General features: G+C 34.5%; 1 protein-coding gene across 1 annotated transcript in view; it reads left to right on the top strand.

Annotated features, from left to right (window-relative positions):
• LOC115441266 (homeotic protein ultrabithorax) overlaps nucleotides 1-21,858 on the top strand; it is a 134,664-nt gene that overhangs the window by 86,302 nt on the left and 26,504 nt on the right. The window contains exon 2 of the mRNA XM_030165996.2: nucleotides 17,034-18,207. Coding sequence (XP_030021856.2) covers nucleotides 17,034-17,335 — 302 coding nt within the window. The 3' untranslated portion in view covers nucleotides 17,336-18,207. The remainder of the gene's footprint in view (nucleotides 1-17,033; nucleotides 18,208-21,858) is intronic.

The raw sequence follows: 21,858 nt of genomic DNA, 5'->3' as shown, positions 1-21,858 counted from the left end.
CGTTTTTATTTTGAATCTCAGTGATGGGGAAGAAGAAGTCGAGGAAGAACCATTACCTACCGCAGAAGAGGCATTAAAAGCTGCACAATTATTATCCTGATTTGTTCATAGCAATATTGAAAACGATAATTTGACCATAGCGATGTCTTCTATACATAATAGTATTAGAGACTGTTTTTACAATAAAATAAAAAACAAAAGCAGACAAAAATTACAGATTACTTACATTAAAAAAAATACAACTTTTATGTACATACATACATACATACATTTTATAAGTTACTATGTTTCTCTATTAAAGTACTTAAATACATGCATACCATTTACATAAAAATGTTTTTTTTTCACAAAACGCTTTGTATGACGTCCGCTTATTATGACGTGTTTGTCAATTCCTTTCGATGTCATTATAAACGGATTCGACTGTAGTTTGACTGATAGTAAATTAATTTTATGCATCCTTAAAAGCCAAAGGAATCTTGAGTTGCCACGCCGACCCTTAAATGAATGTCGATTTCAGGTTTTTAGCCTTCACCGGCCGTACAAAACAACGTTAAAGTAGTCATTTCTGTATGTCTAGTGTCTTTCGCCGTCGCTCGTTTTTAGGCAAGTCGTTTATACTGCATACAAACTGTACAACAGCTTTTTTGCTATAAAATATTCAGCGAAACAACATTTACTGTCACGTTTACATACAAACATACCCTGCCACACTTCTATCTGTTTTCTAATTCCTGGATTAACAAACAATTCCCGTATATTTAATGAAATCAAAACAACTGAAAGCCCATCGGTTTGCTCGGCTCCTAATTCGAAGCTCGACGTTGGCGGGCGTGCGCGAGCTATCGCTTCAATCTCAGTGTGTCCAATAAACCGCTGACGTACGGACAGACAGGGCTTAACAAACGTAACTGATCTCCGCCGCTATTGTTCAGGCACGCATGTCTCCTGGTATCGGGAACGCGTTCAGACCAATGTCTCTTTGTGCAACTATCAGTGTCTAAAAACCGCTGACGTACGTTTCATACGAATTTCATTGCAGAATACCGAACTGTAGTTCATACCAACGGAATGTTGTGAATTTTGTTACTTACGCAACAAACGCAATATTAATGTTGCAACGTCCACATAAAACCACAGTCACTGCAGTAACCCATTTGACGAATATAAACGTAGTGAGGCCAAAACATAGTTTTATTACAACGCTTGTTTGTTCGCTTTCCGCGGCCGGTGATACACGCATAAATCGAGCGAAAAAGCCAAATTGCCGGCAATGGTTCACGCACAGCACTCAACTAAAAATTGTTATGTTTTACAAAACAAATATTGCATGAGCACTCGTTGTTTAGCTACCGTTTTATTGTTTTACAACCGAAACTAGATTATTTAATTGTTGTGTAATGGTATACCATTTAGTTGGAATCGTACAATTCGCGGAAAGGCTCGTGTGCAACTTTGTGTTGGGCTTACGCCAAACAAAACAGGAGCCTAATAATGCATTATGGATTAGGATTTAGAGTGCTCATCTAAATTCAGAACAAAACTTGTACAGTACAATAACGTTGCCAGCTCTCAACTTTTGAATTTCAGCCACATTCCTCGTCGCACTGTCAGATTAATCCCTCAAAGCTTCGCGCTGGGATCGGTGTGATAAACGGCAAAACTAATGCCCCGCGATTGCATTACGATGCAAACTTTTTCAGTAGCTCGTGCGCCGAGCGTAAATCGAATAAAAAAGGATTGTATAAATTGGCGGGTGTTTTTTAGCAGCCAGTTCGCTAAAATAATAACTGAATATGGACAGGTCACATTAACTTTAGAGATCTTAATCCACTTTCCTACAAATATCACTGGCGTACTGTCACACAAAGGTCTATCAAGCAATAAGCAATACGTGTTGCGTATACGTATGAACATGTTAGATTCTCTTATGATGATTTAGTGGTATACGCGACACTGTTGGATGGATTTACCGCCTTATGAACGGATTATGTGGGCGAGAGCAAACACGGGGCAGCGGACGCCATATTGTGATTTACGGGCAACTTTTGATTCGCGGCTTTATTGCTGCAATGAAACTGCAGGGGAAAAAATTGAAGGTGCATTGGGCAATAAATTGTTCGAATTGTTACCTTATAAAATTTTTATTTTGTTTTGATACACATTATTGAAGTGTTTATGAATTTGTTATTTTTTGTTTTGAATTTATAATATTATTTTAATATCATAATTTATAGAATTTAGTATTATTTATTGGTTATTCTATTTTCTTCTAAGCTCTATATCTGTCTAGACAATTTCTATTAATCTGCATATGCAAAGACAATAAAGTGCAATTAACCGCTTACAATCCCGCTGTTGTTAATAAACCTGAAAGTACCCCTGTCTCCCCTTCAAACGATTTTTCTGAGAGTCCGAGATAAATATGATAAACAATAAATCATGTACGCCCATTTCTTCGCCAGCAACAAAACAACGGCCAGGGCGGGGAGGCAGGGGAATTATGACAAATCATGCATTAAACATAGGGAATAAATGTTTTCTTATCACGTACCTATTCCTGTTTTGATATTAGTTTTCCTTTATCTTTATTGACACAGGTTTCAGGAGGGAACATTTTTATTGGTGTTGTATAGTGACGCGTTGAATCGTTCGCGAACTTTATTTACTTTTGTCGTGATATTTGTATGCTAAAAATGCTGAATAAACGATATAGATAACAGGGAATTGTATCTCAATTTGTTTTTTTATTAATATGTAGGCTTACTTATCGTTTTGTAGTATTTAACCAATAATTATTTTTGAAACGAGCTTATTATTCACATTTAAAGAATAAACAGAAATATAATTTATGATAAGGGCTATATTTTGCAGAATAAAAACCGTTATCGACATTTTAATGTTATGACCGTGCCAAAATAGCAGTATATTTGAAATATTTTTATACCAAATCCAGCTCATAAGTTTTCCACGCAATAACGTTCAACTATATTACAACTGCGCCTCTTCTCTGTATTCCGAACAGTAAGTCTTGAATGAAACAGTGTTTTAACACAGAAGTCTTGACTGCAAATCTAGAATATTTATTTCAAATGCCGGTAAAATCTCGGTGCATACTTGACTCAACTGTGAAATTTGCATTTAAGCTACGTTCACATTGCGGGCTTAAAAACTAATGTTTTACTTTGTGGTTTAAGTTCATGTCATTATACCATAAAATAGTACATATTTCACATATATTTTCATTATAATATGTATAATTTTGCTTATTGGCAATTCACTAAATAACATTTACTAAAATTGTCGCTAAAATATTGAGGATTAAATTAATTTATTCGATTGTCATAATATGGTAAACCGATAACCATTATTTATATTTACTATCGTGACTATTTATGCTTGCTATTTCAACTAGTTTTTACGCATCAATAGCGGCTTATAATATTTTACACTCATTAAAATATTGCTACGATAATATAGTATCATAAGCTCTTCATATTTCAATATTTATTTATTTATACATATTATATTATAACACCATAATAGTTAATACTAATGCGATGTTATACAGACTTAATCTTAACAATTGATTTCAAAACATCTATGAGCCATTTCTATGAATTCCCGCAGGTTGCATATAAATATAAATATAGGTCACTTATCCCCATTTCACTTTAAATGAAATATAAATCAATTAAATATTGTATTCAAAGCCTAGTATCGGTAGAGAATTAAGTTAGTCGTCAGACATTGCGGTGGTGTGGTTTCTTTACTTAACTCTAACTAAACTTACGAAGCTACGCCCAACTTCGGTAACCGAAGCTCTTGAATACAACTCCTTTGCAGGTGACTTTGTTTTGTTGTGTTTAAAATTTTCAACGTATTTCTGTACGCTCGCGGATTTAAAGTTTCCTGAATACGAAATGCAGGTTTAGGATTTTTGACGATTTATATTGTTGTGTTATTTTACATTTGAAATGCTATTGATGCTATTCTCAAGAAATGTGCATGTGAATGATATATCGGTGAAAATAATAAACAATAAATGTACTCAGAACATTATATTAACGTCTGCAGCCTCCACATACGCAAAATCAATAAATTCAACTGCAGTTTAATGAAATCGAACTCAACATAATGGATTGAGAATACGAGACTATCAATTTAGTAAACCGCAGTCAAAGATTGCGCTTCCACGATTTAGTTCTGATATTTCACTATAAATACATATTGTCGGTACGGATAGCAAAAAAATAACATTAAATTGTAATAATTTACTTATTTTTTATTTTTTTTTAGGTTGACATAATATGAAGACATGTAGGTCATCTTATAAATGATTATTACCATCTACCAATATCCCTTATGCTATAATATACTTAATTTATATATTAACACCAGGCCTAATAATTATTTTATTTTGCGTATCAAATATTCTATCACACATACGATCTATGAAATAAGTTCTACATTTCTTATTGGATTTCGTATCACAAAAAGATGAATAGTTTTATTAAAGGAAAAAATATTTTAGTCATGACATTAAAACAGGTTTTTTTTTACTCTGACAATTTTGTATTTCTCATTCATAGTTTTGCTAACGCTACACACTCGAGATGTTTCATGGTAATAACATGATATTGACTAAAATTGCCAACAGTGTATGATTCGCTTGCAAGTTAAATGGCAAATTGACGGTTCGTACACTGGATAGTGTTCATCGTCTTACCACGTGTTCATAAGATCGCGAATCCCGTGTTTTGTGATACGCAATATTATGTTAGTGAATGCTCATTGTGAATCCGATGAGAGCCGATCGGCCCCGCCTTTTGCCTACCTCAGTAATAGATAATGTTCAATAAACTAATAATTGAAAAGTTATGAGCTAATAAAGCCGATTGTGTGAACAAGCCGCTATAATGTGTTGATAAACAAATGAAACTCATACGTTTATAATATATAATTCACTTATTTCGTATTATGGAACAAAGAAAATGTTTATTTAAAAGTAATTTACGATCGCCTCTGTTTTTAACGTAAACGTAAATTTATATTTTTTGCATTCGGTAATTAAGTGCATTCAAACAGAAATACACATGAATTCAGTGGATCGAAATAAGGAGATTATTATTCCATGCCGAATAAAATCACTCGAATGCCCTAAGATTAGGACCTGTCAGATTTATTATGACAATAAATTCAAAAAGTTATAATAAAAACACGAATGTTTTGGTTTCAAGTGTCAAAATATAAATCAAAAGCTTTATTTCTCGGTAGTCTGCTCGCTATATTTTACACCTCCAGAACAAAACATCAATTTCTCAAAATGTCCCGTGGAATCAAAGATTACCTTTTTTCGACGCACAAAAGAATGAAACCTTCGAAAAAGGCGATCCGTTGGCAATTTCACGATGTCAATGGTCTTCTTAATTTAGTTGGATGTTATAAGACAAGGCGCACACTAGAGAAAGCCAGCAGTAATATATCAAAGTTTGACAGGTACAAGCTCGGAGCAATATGGCGACCGCGCCACCCAATGAGAGCGTGCCCCGTCACGCGGCGCGATCCGCTCCTAACTTGGATACATTAATCACGACTGATTTATCGCAGAAGGAGTGACATATTTTATATTCTATTTTCGAAAACTCTAACGAGTTTTTCAAAATGGTCGTCCGCTTGAGAGATCGCAACAGCTGCATCTTGTTAGCGACGATTTCAGCAGAGCTCTTTGTGTTATAATTATTTGCGTGAATGAATATTTGTACTTTTGAATTTTGCGAATGTTCTACCTATGTCGCGCCCTCGTTGAATTTACTCGATATAGACATTATTGATGGGCGAGCATTGTGCAAATTATACGCTGCATGACCTCGTATTTAATATCAGTCTATTATTGATTTACAGTGCCATTTATTTTGAGTAACAGCTGATGTATTCATCATAATGCGTGCGCCGCGTCCGCCATGTCGCCCATTCTGAACGTCGTATAAAAGTCGCTAAAGCACTTTGATGTTTTAAGTGGTATCTAAAATTGATTTTTAAATAACATCGAACGGCCACCCCTCAGAAAAGAAATTGTCTGAGGCTTTCGTATGTCACATACGTCAGGGTTTGCTTAATCCTCTTGGGCCGTCCAATTTTTATTGCTTTCAACCCTGATCTACGAGCTAATATCGGTCTGATATATCGACGACCGCTAGTGGAAGGGTTTACATATTGTTTTGTGTTGAGACTTTTTACTGATATTGTTCTGTACAAACAATTTTAATGTGAATACCTAGTCAATGTTATTTATATACGTCGATCGTCGATTAAAAACACGCAGAGAAAATGCTTGGACACCACGTTTACAAAGGTCCAGCGGTGTTAAACAGCATAATTTAGCGATGTGAATTCCCAACAGCATTCGAAATTATCTAGGGTCTCGGTTGGAAAGCAAAAAAATCGACATCATTTTGGCGCGCGATACGATAATTTTCTCAGTAAAATGCCACTCGCGGCATCTGGTTTTTCATGTAGTTAATGTTTTGTAATTATTTTAATAACAGCCTTCAGATAATAATGTATTTATAAATTAAAGAGTCGCATGTAAGGTATGAAATGCCCTTACGTTTTTAATTATGAAACGTATTTTTTACGTTTACTGCGCTTTATCAAAATCGCAGTTATTCAAATTAAAAACATTATACATAAATAACACTACATATGCTTAAAATCCTAATAGACATTAATGATGGATGAAATATATGATTCCATAGATTCAATATGCCAAGATAAAGCAAAATAATGATGAACTAAGTGGCTCTTACGTCGATCCGTTTTGGTCATAGAGAATAGACGTGAAAGGTCGTGAATCGTCGTGTTTGGCACAAGTTGCTTACACGAATGTTTCTCACGATGTCTTCCCTCACCGTTAGCTAGAATGTGAGCAAAGGTTACTCACTAAATATTCACATTTAATTCACACCGGGGCTTTTGTTTTCCATACTTTACGGGAGATTACATAGTTGCGGTTTATATAAATAAAATTAGCATTATTTTAATGATAAGAAATATCATCTAACGGAATATTAATTGAATTAGTCAATTAAAATAGCAGAAGATTTTTTAAGAAACCTATTATTCATTTCTAAATAATATTATGTACCTAATCAACATAATGCTTAATAAGCGCGTTTATAAACCAACCCACTTTTAAACATCGTTAAAAGCCGGCATAACTGTTATCTCGTTATTGACAATAGCATACCATTTTCATAGGCCCTTAGCAAATAGTACACGATTTTCAATTTACCTAGAGCTAATACAAGTAATTTTAGCAAGAAATTGAAACTGGCTAAGGCGGGAACGCGTGCGGCAGTGACCCGCCCGCCTACGGCCAACCGCATAGCTTAATAACAATCAATTTAGTACTTCGCTAACATCAACACCGGTATCCTAACTTGTCTAATCAAACATTTATTTGAAAATAAATTTATAAGCTTCTAATCTTACTCGATACGCCGAGAATGCGAGGAATTTATGAATACAATAAACATAGACAATTCGACAACAGTCATATATATACATTTAATTGATTTGTCCGACCTTACCACCCACTCTATACCCAATCACATAACCGATTTAAATTGATTCCGTTATGCCGTCCGTCCAGTGAAGATTGCATAAAAAAGTTGCCTCCGACATTTCCTACCTCCGAGACTCACCGAAGTCCTTCTGTTTCATTTTCAACCTTTGAGTCAATTAAGCTTCGCCAATTTAAGAGTGCGCGACTGTACAGTGCCGGCCACTAATGTATTATTCATATTGTGTTTTTGAGATAACAAGCAGGCTCTCAAGTCGATACACATCTAGCGGACTGATTGGAAGGCAGTGGAGATAGCGGGAAAGCCGCTTTAGCTTGTGCCTCGGAAAGTCCATTAAAATTACGCACTAGTGTGGACACTGAATCTTTGATTTCTACGAAACGGAATTTCCACCTTTGGAAAATCGAAAAATATCCTCCTTTCCAATAGAAATTGCAAACAACTTATGGGTAAACATCGCTTCGAAGTCAACGGGGATGTCTAACTGCATTCCTTAATTGGTTTTTAATCAGTCCCTTATCGAATACGTAAAAGCATTGTTTATGTAAACGCTACCACACTCTTTAATTACATCGCGCATTGAGACAATATATCATGCGAACGATTCTTTTATTTAAAACAATAACTCATGCTGTGTTATTATAAATAAGCGCGCGGCATCGACCAATATGCGGTGCCTGCAAAGCATTATGTACTTTATAATCGGTCAAGTTGATTCCGTGGACCACCCAGGTGTTTGGTCCGGCCTCTTGCCTGTATCTATACATATATTAACGCGGCAGGAGCGCGCTCGTAGGTACGAATTTCATCTTAAGGTGGTAGCTCAAGGTCCATTTTCATACATTTTGTTTCGGCTTTAATCTGGGTATTTCGGCCTTTAAAATTTAATATGACGAAATTTTAAAGGCCGAAATATCCATGATTATTAATTATTTTTACGTTTTTCTTTCAACTGCGAGAACTAATCACTAACTAGACGTGAATTTAAATTCTTTACTTGCCAATACTTGTTTAGTTACCCAGATTAAAGCCGAAACAAAATGTATGAAAATGGACCTTGAGCTACCACCTTAACATATTTTTCATAGCAATTTTGTAATTTTCGGTTCGAAATACCAATTTGAGTGATTTCGCCGCGGCCGTTCAGAATATGTAATAAGGAAATTCGCTTAAATAAGTGGCCGGGATTATTTAAAATCGGCCAATGGCGTCGGGTAATGAGATGATAATGTAAAGAAAATGTGCCTTGGACATGTTTTGGCGCATTCGTTAGTGTTATAGCGTCACGAAATTAAAAACATCTCGCTTGGAACGGTGCATGTATATTTTTATGGGTTTTTATTTTTAGTTCGTTTGATAAGTAGTCGTGATCTCATCCAAGGGCGTGAGTGATTTGGCTTCGTAAAAAAATTGGATTCCCTTTAATCATCATAACATAATGCATGTAAATAGAGATGCATATTGCATAATCTTTAATTTATTTAATTTAAAATAATAATTTAAAGAACTTAGTCAAAATAATTTCAAATGCACTTTAATACTTATCAGAGCAATTTTAGTTACATTTATAATAGAAAATTATAGGCATACTGTCGTACACACTGAGTTACGATTAGAAAAAAGGGTCAAACCGTTGATAAGCGTTTCATACTTCAAATATATTACACTTATCCAAAAGTTTCCTTACGATAAACCGTAGAACATAACTCGGACAAAGCACATGCTTAGCATGTAAGCGACACAGAATTTTGCATGTTATGTCATGGCGCGATTTATATGCGCGATAAAACATGAATCAACATTAACATACGGAACCTCAGGAAAATTATAAAGGCGAAACTGTAACACACGGATCAATTCTAGATAGTAGCCGTAAACATTTATGAATTTAAACACGTAATGTGCAGTTGTACACTGTCTTATCTTAATAAGTTTCATTAAGCCGAGCAAATATCTATTTTACATAATTTTATCGAAGTAAATCGTACACTGGGACCACACTCGGCTACTTGAGAGTTTTAATGTATCCCTTCTGTTGAAATATGCAAAAACGGTGCTCCGATCTCTGTGTCTGCAACCTCTCGCTTACATCAGCCGTCTTCAGTAGATGTATAAGTGATATGTTAAATCCATTGTTACGCAACGAATACATATGGCGTATGTTACAAGATTTGAATCAATATTCGAGTACGTAAGGCTAATATATGATTGTCGTTTCAAGTTCATATCTAAATGTCCTTTGAGAACCAAGGGGTGTGAAGACACGTGTTGTGTCAGCCGCACTTAAATCGAAGCCCGTTTTTTCATTAGATCCATTCACACATCCCATCGTAAATGCAAGCATCCCGTTGTCAACCACATGTTTTCTGGTTTCGAAAAAAACAACCAAAAAGCCACCGATCCGCTAAAACAACAATCGTAAATCAAACTGAAAAGTTTCACGAATTAGGAACAATTAAAACATTGAAGCAAACAACAGTTGTTGCAAATGTCCCCCGCAATTGCGGGACCATTGTGAAATACTGCCGGTTTACAACCTATAGATCTTAGTCCGAAATTCTTTACGACTAATATAACTTGCGCAATCCTTTTGCCGCCCCGGGGGTGCCGGCCGGGTTGAGGGGGGGAACTTGGACAAGTTTCTTTTGTTTGCGACACGTGTTGCAGAACGGGTTGCGACCGACACTCGAAGGGAACGGTGCCACGTCGATTTCCTTGGAAGTGCTCATTGTCGTTTTTCTTTTGAACACAAATTTTTGAGAGTCAGATTATTGTAATTTTCTTTGGTCCTTTTTCACAGAAAATTTTTGCGCTCTTATTCCGCTCCGCCTTTGCGGACACAAATTCGTGCAACCTGTTTTTGAACGCTTCGGGCCTTTCGGGTAATCAACATCGAACCGATACACTTACCGCTTTACATTGTCACAAGTTAATTACTGGTTTTTGAAAATTTATTCGTGTTTCGAGCAATTTTACAATTTATTTCTATATACAATTTCTTCGGAGATTACCATACGCCTTATATAAACACTGGCTTCGATATCTTTGAACGTGACTACGAGAAATACATCATCGAAGTCGGTACTTAAATTCCAATGTTCTCGTAACGCACGTGTTAGAAATTGTTGTTTGCTGACAAGTTTTCTCCACATGCTTTGCCACATTGTAAGAGCGTGTTTCAGTTCTAAAGTTAGAAAAATTCCTAGACTCGTTAGAGAATTTAAATCTCAGTTGTAATGTGAGAAATTTGACATTTAATATGGGCATAGTGACATTATGTTTATTTCAAAACATGGTGTTTAAGTGGCGTAATTTTACAAAAGAAACTTGTTATTAAATCTTACGGCTGTGTACGACTTCGTGAGTTTAATTCCAGTTTTCATCAAAATGGCCACTCAAGATGATTTGGAAAATGTCATTTTTATCATCAATGGCGTCATTTCATCCAAATATCGCTCCCGTTCCGGAACATGTAATGCGTCTACGCAGATGGTATTTTGAAAATCACACAGCGGAAATATTTACCCTCATTATATATGTGATAGGGTCTGAGTGACGTCTTTTTTGCGTCTCAAAACCCCGCCCTCGGAGTTAATGAAGCTATTTATGTCATGTTTATTGCTTTAACTGCGCATTTAGGATTTTGTATTGAATTTACGGGGCGTAAATTGACGCCGAAATCATCTTCGGTCTAATTAGTTGGCACATGTGTTGTGCGGTCGGAAAGGTCAAAATATATATTTAAGAGATTAGTTTACTGCCTTAAGATTATGGATGTAGTGCTACTGGTTTGGGAAGCAATATTTTTAGACTTCTTTTTGTCATACCTTAATTTTTAAAGAATTTATGGGGAATACGTTGGTTATAAATTTCAAAGAGTATTTACTCTTTGAGGCTGCGCTATATTTTTAAAAAGTACTGGTCACTACGCTTTAAAACGAATTCGAAATTTAAAATGATTGTCAAACAGAATGTTTTTTTTTTTACTTTTATATTTTTTACATAATATTTTCTCCCATTGTATCCGAACGTTTTTATAATGTCAGTAATTTCTATAAATTATTTTCCATTAATTACACTACATTGATGTTTATATAATCTCTTTTAAATCATGTATCTTGTAGGTTTAATTTTTGGCCAAATAAATTATACATTCAATAGCAGTGCGCATTCCACATGACGAATAATTTATCATTGAATGCAATTACTGCGTAAAATTATTCAACAATGAACGAATAATTTTAACAATTCAATGTATTTCGCGGAACTGCGTGATGAATACGATAACTATTTATGAGATGAAAGAATTTAATAAATAGAATATATTTTCTACTATACAAATATAGGTCAATGAGTATCTATAATATATAGTAGTTATATCTATAACATAATTCTATTTCACTGGTTATGTAGTATATAGAAAAGTACACAGCTATATATTACTATCAAAATATATAAACAAAAAATGACGTAATTGAGGCTGTATTATATACATATTTATTCCTATATACTGCTGTAAGTAGTATGTAAGTATATAACCGTCCGCCCAAAGAGAAAGCTCTCAAATTAACATTGATGCCTGAACAGTTATAATGAGTTTTAAAAGGCGTTCGCTTATCGGAATTGAGACCGAGTTTCATTCGTCATTCTGGGTATTGGTTTCGACCACTTAAACGTAATTTAAGTATGAACCAGTAAACTTTATTAATGGTATGACGATGTTCATAAACGTATGAAAATAAACCTTATTTGCTTTGGGTCAATTTTCCAGTCAAGTTTAACCCGGCGAGCGTGTGGCGGGGTATGTCATACCCCCCATGTTAATTACTGGCGTATATTTTTTGTGCCTGACTTTCAAACTTATAGTCTCTTTGAGTAGCTGGAGTTACAGGGTTGCGGAAGGTAATAGTGGGGTGATCACAGTGTCGCGGCAACCTGCATTCGAGTTACACGCTTGCAAACTGAGTTCGGGTACGTGATACCCCGCCTCATAGCTGGTGTGACAAAAACTAAAATTGCTTTTTCTGCTATTTTAACTTATTTTCTTTGTTTAATTGTAGATTTTAATAGAAAATGGATGTTGAAAATAGAAAAAAACAACTTCGGTCTATGATAGAAGATGTACTTACTAGAACAGGGTTTCGCAAACTTTTATTTAGTGCGGACCACTAATGCCACCTTATGCGACCTTTTTTGCGACCAAAGTCGTAATGTTTGGGTTGATGTTGTTCCTGATTCTTAAATTTGTTTTTACTAGCAGTTTACTTCTGTATTTATTTTTTAGATATACAAGAGTGCAAAAGCGTGCACTTTATAGTTTTTCTTTTAACTTTTATTTTACTTGCGGATCCCCTGAGAGGGGCCCACGGGCCCCCAGGGGTCCTATGTTTCGTGAAAATCAGGGCAAAGACACTAAATGGACCGATTTCATCCGTAACTTAGGCTTGGCTTTAGTTTACGAACACCTGAAGATAAGAAATGACAAAAAATATATATTTCGATTTATATACGTCAGAGAATTTCTTCCCAGATCAACGAATCACTTTCATCGACTCAAAATGTTCCTGGTCATTTTATTAGATGTAGAGATTACCCCAACAAAAATAATCATAAGACAAAATACTCATGAACAAGCTGAGGAAAGGCTATTAGTGTGGAGCATGCAATGTTTTTTTGCAAAAACTGCACAGATTTTATCTCCAGTTCCTAAGATGTTCCTAAATTGTTTTGTGATTTTTTTAGTTTATAAAGAAAATTATTTCATATTCTATCATACCATTAAGTTTTTTTATCATAAAACTGGTTTTACTTTAGTTCCTTTTAGTTTTTAAGAGACTGAAAGTGTTTGTTTGAAATTCAAAGTGACTTATTTCCATCGAGGTAAAAAATAAAATTGTTAAAATGGCGCGATTGTTTTATTTCCAATGCGTTATGATGGTATTGTCTTATTATACCAAAAAATAAATAGTATAATACTTCTTCAGAAACAAGTTTTATAGCCATTTTTTTTAAGGGGTATGTCATACCCTGCCTCATACTTCTTGTTACATTTTTTCACCACATGCTCGCCGGGTTAAGACACGTAGTTCTGTAACTGCTGAGAGTATCGTCACTATTATAGATTTATTTTTGTGCCAATTGTTGTACTTTATGCCAATTTCAAGTTGGGATAGATTATATTAAAGGTTGGTTTTTATAATAGGATCTAGTTATGCCAAAAATTATCTTATCTATAATATTATATTATTTAACATGCATCTAATAACGATACTTTACTGTTTAAATAAAACTTTACTGTCTAGCAAAACACGCCAAGATCTATTTTTATCTGACACAAAAAAGTATGTGTGATCTTACCGCAAATTTTTTTTATACCTAAAAAATCCAGCTTTATCTAATAATCATCTCCAAATCTTGATTAAAAATAGCTCGTACATTTTTTGCATAATTAGGTCTAATTATTTAAAGCTAGGATAAAAAAATGGCAGATGAAGTTTAGTAAGGTCAATTGTCGGAGAACAATCTACTGAACATCGTTTGTCAAAAAAAAGTTCGGTTATAATTTTTTCAAGCCAGAATAAAAAGTATTCTCTCACCTCGTAATAAAGCTCAAAAGAAAACTGTTGATCTATATAAAATACATAAAGAAAATAAAAGTTATTTTACCCACGTAAGAAGGCCCTCAGAAGGCTTTTACGGCTTAGGTAATTAGCGTCACTCAATTAACTACTACTTGCTGGGGCTCGGAGAATTTTTGTTAATTATTAAAAAGGTTGCACTTAAGTTCTTGTGGTAGGGAGAGAAATAAACGACGTTCGAGTGAAATACGCGTTTAGGTATGTTGTTTACTGCTTTTTATTACGGTATGATGTTCATTGGAGTTTCGACCTTAAGGCTAGTAAAAATTGTAATTAAAGTTTTTTAAAACGTCACCTTTTATAAAGTAAACTATACTTCTTAAATATTTAGTTGGCAGTTACTGCCAGTCATGGAACGCAACTCATTTATTGAAATTAATGTCTACCAACATATTATATTTTAATTAATTACGTATGTATTCGGAGTCACAAAAGTTGAGGCTAACTGTACATATATTGTAAAGTTACTACTTACTAATAGATACATATTTATTGCTAATGTTTAAATAATATATCAATAAGTTGCTTACGTATTCGTCATTCTATGGCTTTTCTCTAATACCTATAAAACTTCGGAATTTATCTTCTCAGTCTATTATCTTCTCGTTCATACGGTCAAAAATAATTTTTCAACGAAACTTTCAAACTGAGTAAACGAACACTTTACTCAAGTCACAATCAGTTTTCAAAGTGCTTTTAATCCAAAGATTTCAAATTTCTTTGATCGTCAATACCTTCTTTTTTTTAATTTTAATTTTAAGCACTTTTCGATGCCAGTTTTTATTTTTACTTTTATTTTCTTATGCCATAAAAGTTCGATTACTAAATGTTAAGGCATAGTTAAAATATGACTAGAAATATACTAATATCTCTACTTCTACTTCATGCTTACAATACAATCAGCACAATCTGTAATTAGTTGACGACGTTCAATAATGAAATAAGATTTAAGTAAAAAACCAAGCTTTTTAATTTACGTTTTCAATTGTCCCGCACGATCCAACGGTTTAAGATTAGAAACTTAACGATTATATTGTGTTACATATAAGTAAACAATAGCCATATTTTTCATCTGACCATTCTCACGATTCCGATTAAAGTATACTGTATAATTTAAAAGCGAATAGATAAAGCCGTATGTAGAAAGCCGCGTGTTCCTAAGCCGTGGTCCTTAATGCTTCGATCTCAGTACTTGAGATAATTAAGCCATTAAATTGGTTGGTAACCCTTTTACGCTGTGAGAAGTGCGCATGAGCGTATGAACAGAAATGGTTTATTTTTGTATCATTGGCAATGTGTTTCAGCGTTGGAGTGGCTGACACTTATTGTTTGTTGAATAGACTATTGTTTTATATAAGGTTTTATGTGTAGCGGATAACTCTTTTCCGTGTTGAAACATTTGTTTATTCCATTCGAAATTCTATTAATTTATAAACATAATTGTATTGAATTTTCCCTTCGAAACTCATTAAGAATTGATACCTACATAGTATCAATAATCAAATATGTTCAGTTACATTAAATATAAAACAACTTTAAATATTGGCAAAATTATCCACACGAATGCACTAACCAAAGTTAAACAAGTAAATATGCGTTATATAAAGGTAAATTAAGACTTACGCGTCTCAATCTGATGAGGTATTTGGAAAGCAGTTGGATAAAAAAGCAAGACAAAATAACACGAGCCTGCGTAACCTATACATTACGTCGGGCACGCAACGGCAGCGATGCAATTCGGCCCTTCAGTATATAACTGCTAAGGATGTCACTACTTTAATTAGTATGTAATGAATTCAAGATAAATAATTATTTTGAATTGATTTGTGTAAGAATGTGGTAAATGGTTTACCATTTGAGACTATCGGAAAAATAATAAGTAGATTTATAGGATTTATAATCTAAAATATCAAAAAGTATGGATCGTTTTAACTAACATACCTTTGAAGGAAGAAAATATTATGGAATCAACAAATGTTATTGTTAAAAAAATATCTACGCAAATAAAATATTTAAAAATTTATATCCTCAAGTCATCAATGGTGACAACCCTTACGTTGGTCGATTTTTCACGAGTCACGGGTATTGGCCTCTTTATTCTGTTATCATGCTTCAATATCGAGTTCTTGGTAAGCAATTCAAAAAGCATGCAGGTACCGAGGAGGTACGATGTTGATTAATATTACTGACATGCCTCCAGCAGAATATACGACTTTTTTCAATTACATTAATATGTATACGCCGACACCTAATCCATATTATTTATAAATTAACCATTTAAGATCGTATCGGCTTTACATAAAACAAATTTGCACGGACTGCAAACTTGGTTGCGTTTCTTAATCAAGTTTGCGAGCCAGTATTAATTCAAGCGGTGGCGGGCGTTCAAAGGCTGAATCCAGCGCTGTTTATCAATATTGACGTTGAAACCGAATGAAGCTGTCGTTACCTTCAATTGTACCGTCATTTGAAGTAACCTGCGTGGGACAACCGATTCCATTCAGTATTCAAGCGCTTTGCTGAAGGCGCTGACACCGCTTTCAAACCACCTAGCCTTTTGAAATTCAGCGAACAATTATTGAGTAAGAATTGGATTGGTTGGACCGGTACTTGAATAGAAAGTTCAACAGCTAGTTAATTCTAAAAAATTGCCTAGGGTTTAGGACAAGATTCTGTGAATGTAAATGTATTAGTCATAAGTTTTTTATTTAATAATCTTTTGTATTACACTAATAAATGAAAATAGGCAATTTGTAATTCTCTTATCAATAATCTAAAAGCTAATAATTTTCTTTTTCTATTGTTGCAGGAGCAAACGGCCTTAGAAGACGAGGAAGACAAACGTATACTAGATATCAAACGCTAGAGTTAGAGAAAGAGTTCCACACGAATCACTACCTCACGCGGAGGAGACGCATCGAAATGGCGCATGCGTTATGTCTCACAGAGCGGCAAATAAAAATATGGTTCCAGAACCGAAGGATGAAGTTAAAGAAAGAGATCCAGGCTATAAAAGAGTTGAATGAGCAGGAGAAACAGGCGCAAGCTCAGAAAGCGGCGGCGGCGGCGGCAGCGGCCGCGGCTGCTGCCCAAGGCCACCCCGAGCACTAAACCGCCTAGCTCACGTGTCGTCCAGTGATACAATCGCAGTTCGCTAAACACTCTCTAGCTTTGTGTTTGTAAATTGTTTGTAATTATTATTTTTTTCGTTATTTAAGTGTTGTTCGGTTGTTGTGATTACTTTTAAATTAATTAATTAGACGCAATTGTTTTTTAATTCATTGAAGCGAACAATAAACTGTTGAATGGTATAGACTGCAAACGGGTCGTATTATTTGTGTTTCGGATGTTTTGTTTTTGTTGAGTTATTGATTTTTTTTTATTAATATTTTAATTCGCGTAATCATCGAAGAGGATCGCGTTCGGAAACCAGTGCAATTTGTAGAAATCATTTCTGTGTATGATAGCGTAGGTGTATCGTAGAGCGTTTATATATAAAGTGCGGCGTTCCCGCTCGACACCAATGGCGACACGAACTATATTTACATTGTACAAATTTAATATGCCTACCAAAGAGACCCGGTCTCGTACCCGTAACGCTAAGTAAATAAAGAGTCGTAAGTTAATTAACCGCTAATGTAATGACGGACAGAGTGAAACAGAATCATCTTCCGCGCCATCTAATCCTTCAATACTCTCGCATAAGTATAGTGTAAACGTGATCGTGTTCCTGCAGTTTTAATAGTCGGTGAAGTTAAACAAATTGCCATAAATATAAGTAGTTATTATTTAGCCAGTAGCAGTGTAAATAATTAGGATAACGTCCACGTTAATGGAAGTGAGCGGTTCGCGATTGCGCCGGCGCCGTGGAATGAGCAGAAAAAGCTTCGAGGCGAGTGCGAGGCGAGAGAGGGGAGAGCGAGGGACGTGCGGGGGGCACGCATGCGGAGGGGAGCGCGCTGCAGGCCACCGAACAGGACTAGGTGAGTTTTTGTCAAAGTCACCGCCATTATTTATCGAGTGGAGACAGTCGCGAAAAACTGACTCGCCGTCACCAGTCGACGCGCGATGCCATTTTTGAAGAAGCCCTAGCGAGCCTTCAGCCGCACGGCCATTGTACAATGTTTTAATTCACTAAGTCCGATGTTCCTTTGATGTTTCCGACCGTCTGCCGCTGCGACGTGTAGAATGCTGAACCTCTGCTCAATCATGCATCGTAACGATTAAACGTTATTTATTATTCTTTATATTGTAAATAATGACACCTCACGCGTTTACCAACACTCTTAATAATGAACACTGAATAGGAACGAATTATATAACTAAGTGTTAAAAAATAAAGGAGACTAGTGGCATGTATCTCTTAATATTTCGTAAGTATGCATAATGGCTTTATCGACTTATGGGCGAACCACCGGTGGGAACTATTAATTAAACTGACCATAGACCGTTCCATCTCCGACGCCGGATAAGGCATCTAAAGAGTCAAACAGTCGCTAAAAACTAAATTCCGAGCCTCACTCGACCGGACGGTCGGCAAAAGAAAAAATTTTCAAATACCTACGTACCTATTTGGCGTTGCTATTCGTGTTGAAAAATGTCGGATAGCAATATACGTACGTGTCAACTCGATCAATTGGGATTTAATACACGTTACTCGAGAGTTGAAATAGCGTAAAAAGTAGATCACGTAGTTTGCGCTCCGAGAAGCGCGTAAGTTATGGCGAAGATTATATGGCATTTTACAAACGAGAAACAAATGTCTGACTATAGTTATCTAGTAAATAATCCGTGAAGAGCATATCTGGAAAAAATCAATGAGTGTGTATTGTGAGCGTCGTGGAATACAGAACAGTATTTTCACGCTTTGGGTCTTTAAAAATAAACGAGCGTAAGTAATGGACAAATCAAAATTTCATGCTCACCTGTACTTACTGTTTTCATTGGTCAGAATTATTCGGATGTAATTGATTGACTATTGAATGTAGAGATGCAATTTGTTTGAAATTCTCACGATAAATTTTATGATATATAGGTTTATTAGTTTTTTATTGGTTGGTCGCAATTTGCAATATACGTCGAGTATTGATACTCAACCGTAAAATTTATTTCTTGTTCAAAAATCTCTTCTTCATGCTATATTACTTTCTTTCTTGACTGTACTTTTCTTCCAGAGTATTTACAGAGTATATCAAAACTTACCCAAATATTAATATAATTATTAAACATCGTCGAGTCAACATTGAAAAAAATACATAAAATCACCTAAAATTATAACACCCCTTGTTTTGCGGACAGTACACGCGACGGCCATCTTTACGGTCCTCGACCTTACTCCGCCAATTCGACGATAACAGATAATTATTTAGCCGATACGAAAAAATATTGGTTGCCCCGACGTCCACGTATCGGGGGGCCTTTTGAACATCTCAATTTTACCGAACCATGTAAGTTTTATTTTACTTTGACAAAATTACATTATTAACTGCAACATTATATATTATAAACATGCAGCAACAAAAAGGAGATATGATGCAGACCACTGCCTTTTAAAATGTGTTTAAATTCTTAACACTTTTACGTCCAAACGTTTTATGTTTTTGATACATTTACATAATATTAAAGTATAATCTGAAATCATTTTTTCAATTTCCAACGCGCTTTTGACTCATAAAAAACTCAAAAATAAACATCCATTATACAATGAGCGATGCCAATTAACAATAACAACAATGGTTCTCACTTAATAAATACATACTCATGTACTAAACACATTAATAGCAGATGTTTGTACGAAGACTATATTGATAATTCGTCCATTTCAGTTCGCAGACGGCCTCCGTATTTTAACGAAGTCAAGTATTTTTTACACACTTAAGAAATAATAATGTTTTTCAGTGCCAATTATGAGGTCTTTCAATTTAATCAGCCTGTTATATTGCTTCGCTTTTAATTATATAGTTTTGCTATTTACTACAATTTTATCATAATTAGTGGACACAAATAACTTGTAACTTATATTCATTATTATTATAATCAATATCCAGAGATAGGAGAAAGAAAATGAATATGTATTTTTTCTTTAACATTTTATTTATTTCCTACATATAACAATAGATAATCTACTATCCTTCTTTTTTAAATTTAAACTTAATTTATACGAATCATGTAATTTATTATTTTTTAATATATTTATCAACTTGAATTAATTCTGAAGAATTTCTAAAATTATAATTTATTTAAAGTCCTGGTGAACTAGAATTTGAATTGTTTCTAAATAATTCTTAAATTATAGTTTATTAAGAGTGAAGTCCTGCTGAACTAGCACAGAGGTGCATTTTCCCGTTAATGAATATGAACGTTTCGGAGCCTGCAAGACGCGTATATTCTCCGTTTTAATTGGGACGAAACTTGAATAATGCATGGGAGATTAATCAATACAGGCTGCTGACGTTTTTATTTTTATTTTAATTAATTGGTATTCAGTGATCGTTCCTTATTAAAATATTGCAATTATATAAGGCTTCTGTGGACCTGTTTTTAAATAAAACGACTGCGCTTACACGGACGTTCATATGAGTGTGCATAAAGCAAAAGCGCAGGGTTGCCGTTTTAAATAAGGAAATACCCGCACTATCCTTCATAAAAGGAAAATTATAAAGTCTGACTATAGTGTTTGAGAAGGAATTATATACTTTAAGTTATAGTATTTGTTTTTTTTTTATATTAAGTATCAATAATATATTTTTCTAATGTTATAATACGTTTTACTAGCTCTTGTGAATTTTAATTCCCCTTATATTAGTGATTATAGTGCAACGAAAGTTAACATACAATACAATTTATATATGTACTTATAGGTAATGGTTACTAAGAAAATTTATATCTCTAAGGTCGCAATAACTATGTTTATCTACTTTGTAAGATGTATAGTGTATATAGACTGACCAAGCTCTGATAGGCAGCTGGACCTAGAAAGCCATTGATAAGTATATCACCAAGTTTTCGATGAGTGTTTGGACCTCCAAATACATAATATCGGTCACCTCCCTCCGTCAAAAGTTAAAAAATCTCAAGGATTTCTAATCGTAATATTTGTCAAAGCAATTCTTTACGAGCGGACCTTAGGGAGGTGGCCGTCCGAATCGTCGCATCCGATAAGTACAACCCTAGCCATACATTATTGTACACAGCGCGGCAGCTGTGAGATGAGAGATCTCCCTCTGTACGTAGTTTTACTAGTCGACACGAGCCCAGCTGCAGGAAGGCTTGAGTTTAGCATTTTATGCGAGTGTTTTGTACACTATCGTTTAAGGAATGTTTTAGTTGGTTGGGTTTTTAGTAGAAGTTTTATATACTGGTTATATACTTAATAGAATACGAGAGATATAGGATTTCAATATAAAGAAGCCGTATTTCTTTTAAACGTTTGGTAAAAACAACGTTTTCTCTAAATAAATTTTTATCGCTAAAGTTTTTATCGATTCTTTTTTTCTATTATTCATCGCATATTATTTTTAATTTATTTATTTATCTTTACTTTTCTAAACATAAAATTTAAGATTAAAAACAAAATATTCCTCATCAATTTAAATGTAGTAATGACTAGTATAACTATAATTTAATTATTCATT

This window comes from Manduca sexta, chromosome 21 (genome assembly GCF_014839805.1).
Source record: "Manduca sexta isolate Smith_Timp_Sample1 chromosome 21, JHU_Msex_v1.0, whole genome shotgun sequence".
In the NCBI taxonomy this organism is placed as follows: domain Eukaryota; kingdom Metazoa; phylum Arthropoda; class Insecta; order Lepidoptera; family Sphingidae; genus Manduca; species Manduca sexta.
Note: the sequence above shows the minus strand (reverse complement) of the source record. Positions and strands in the feature narration are given on the sequence as shown.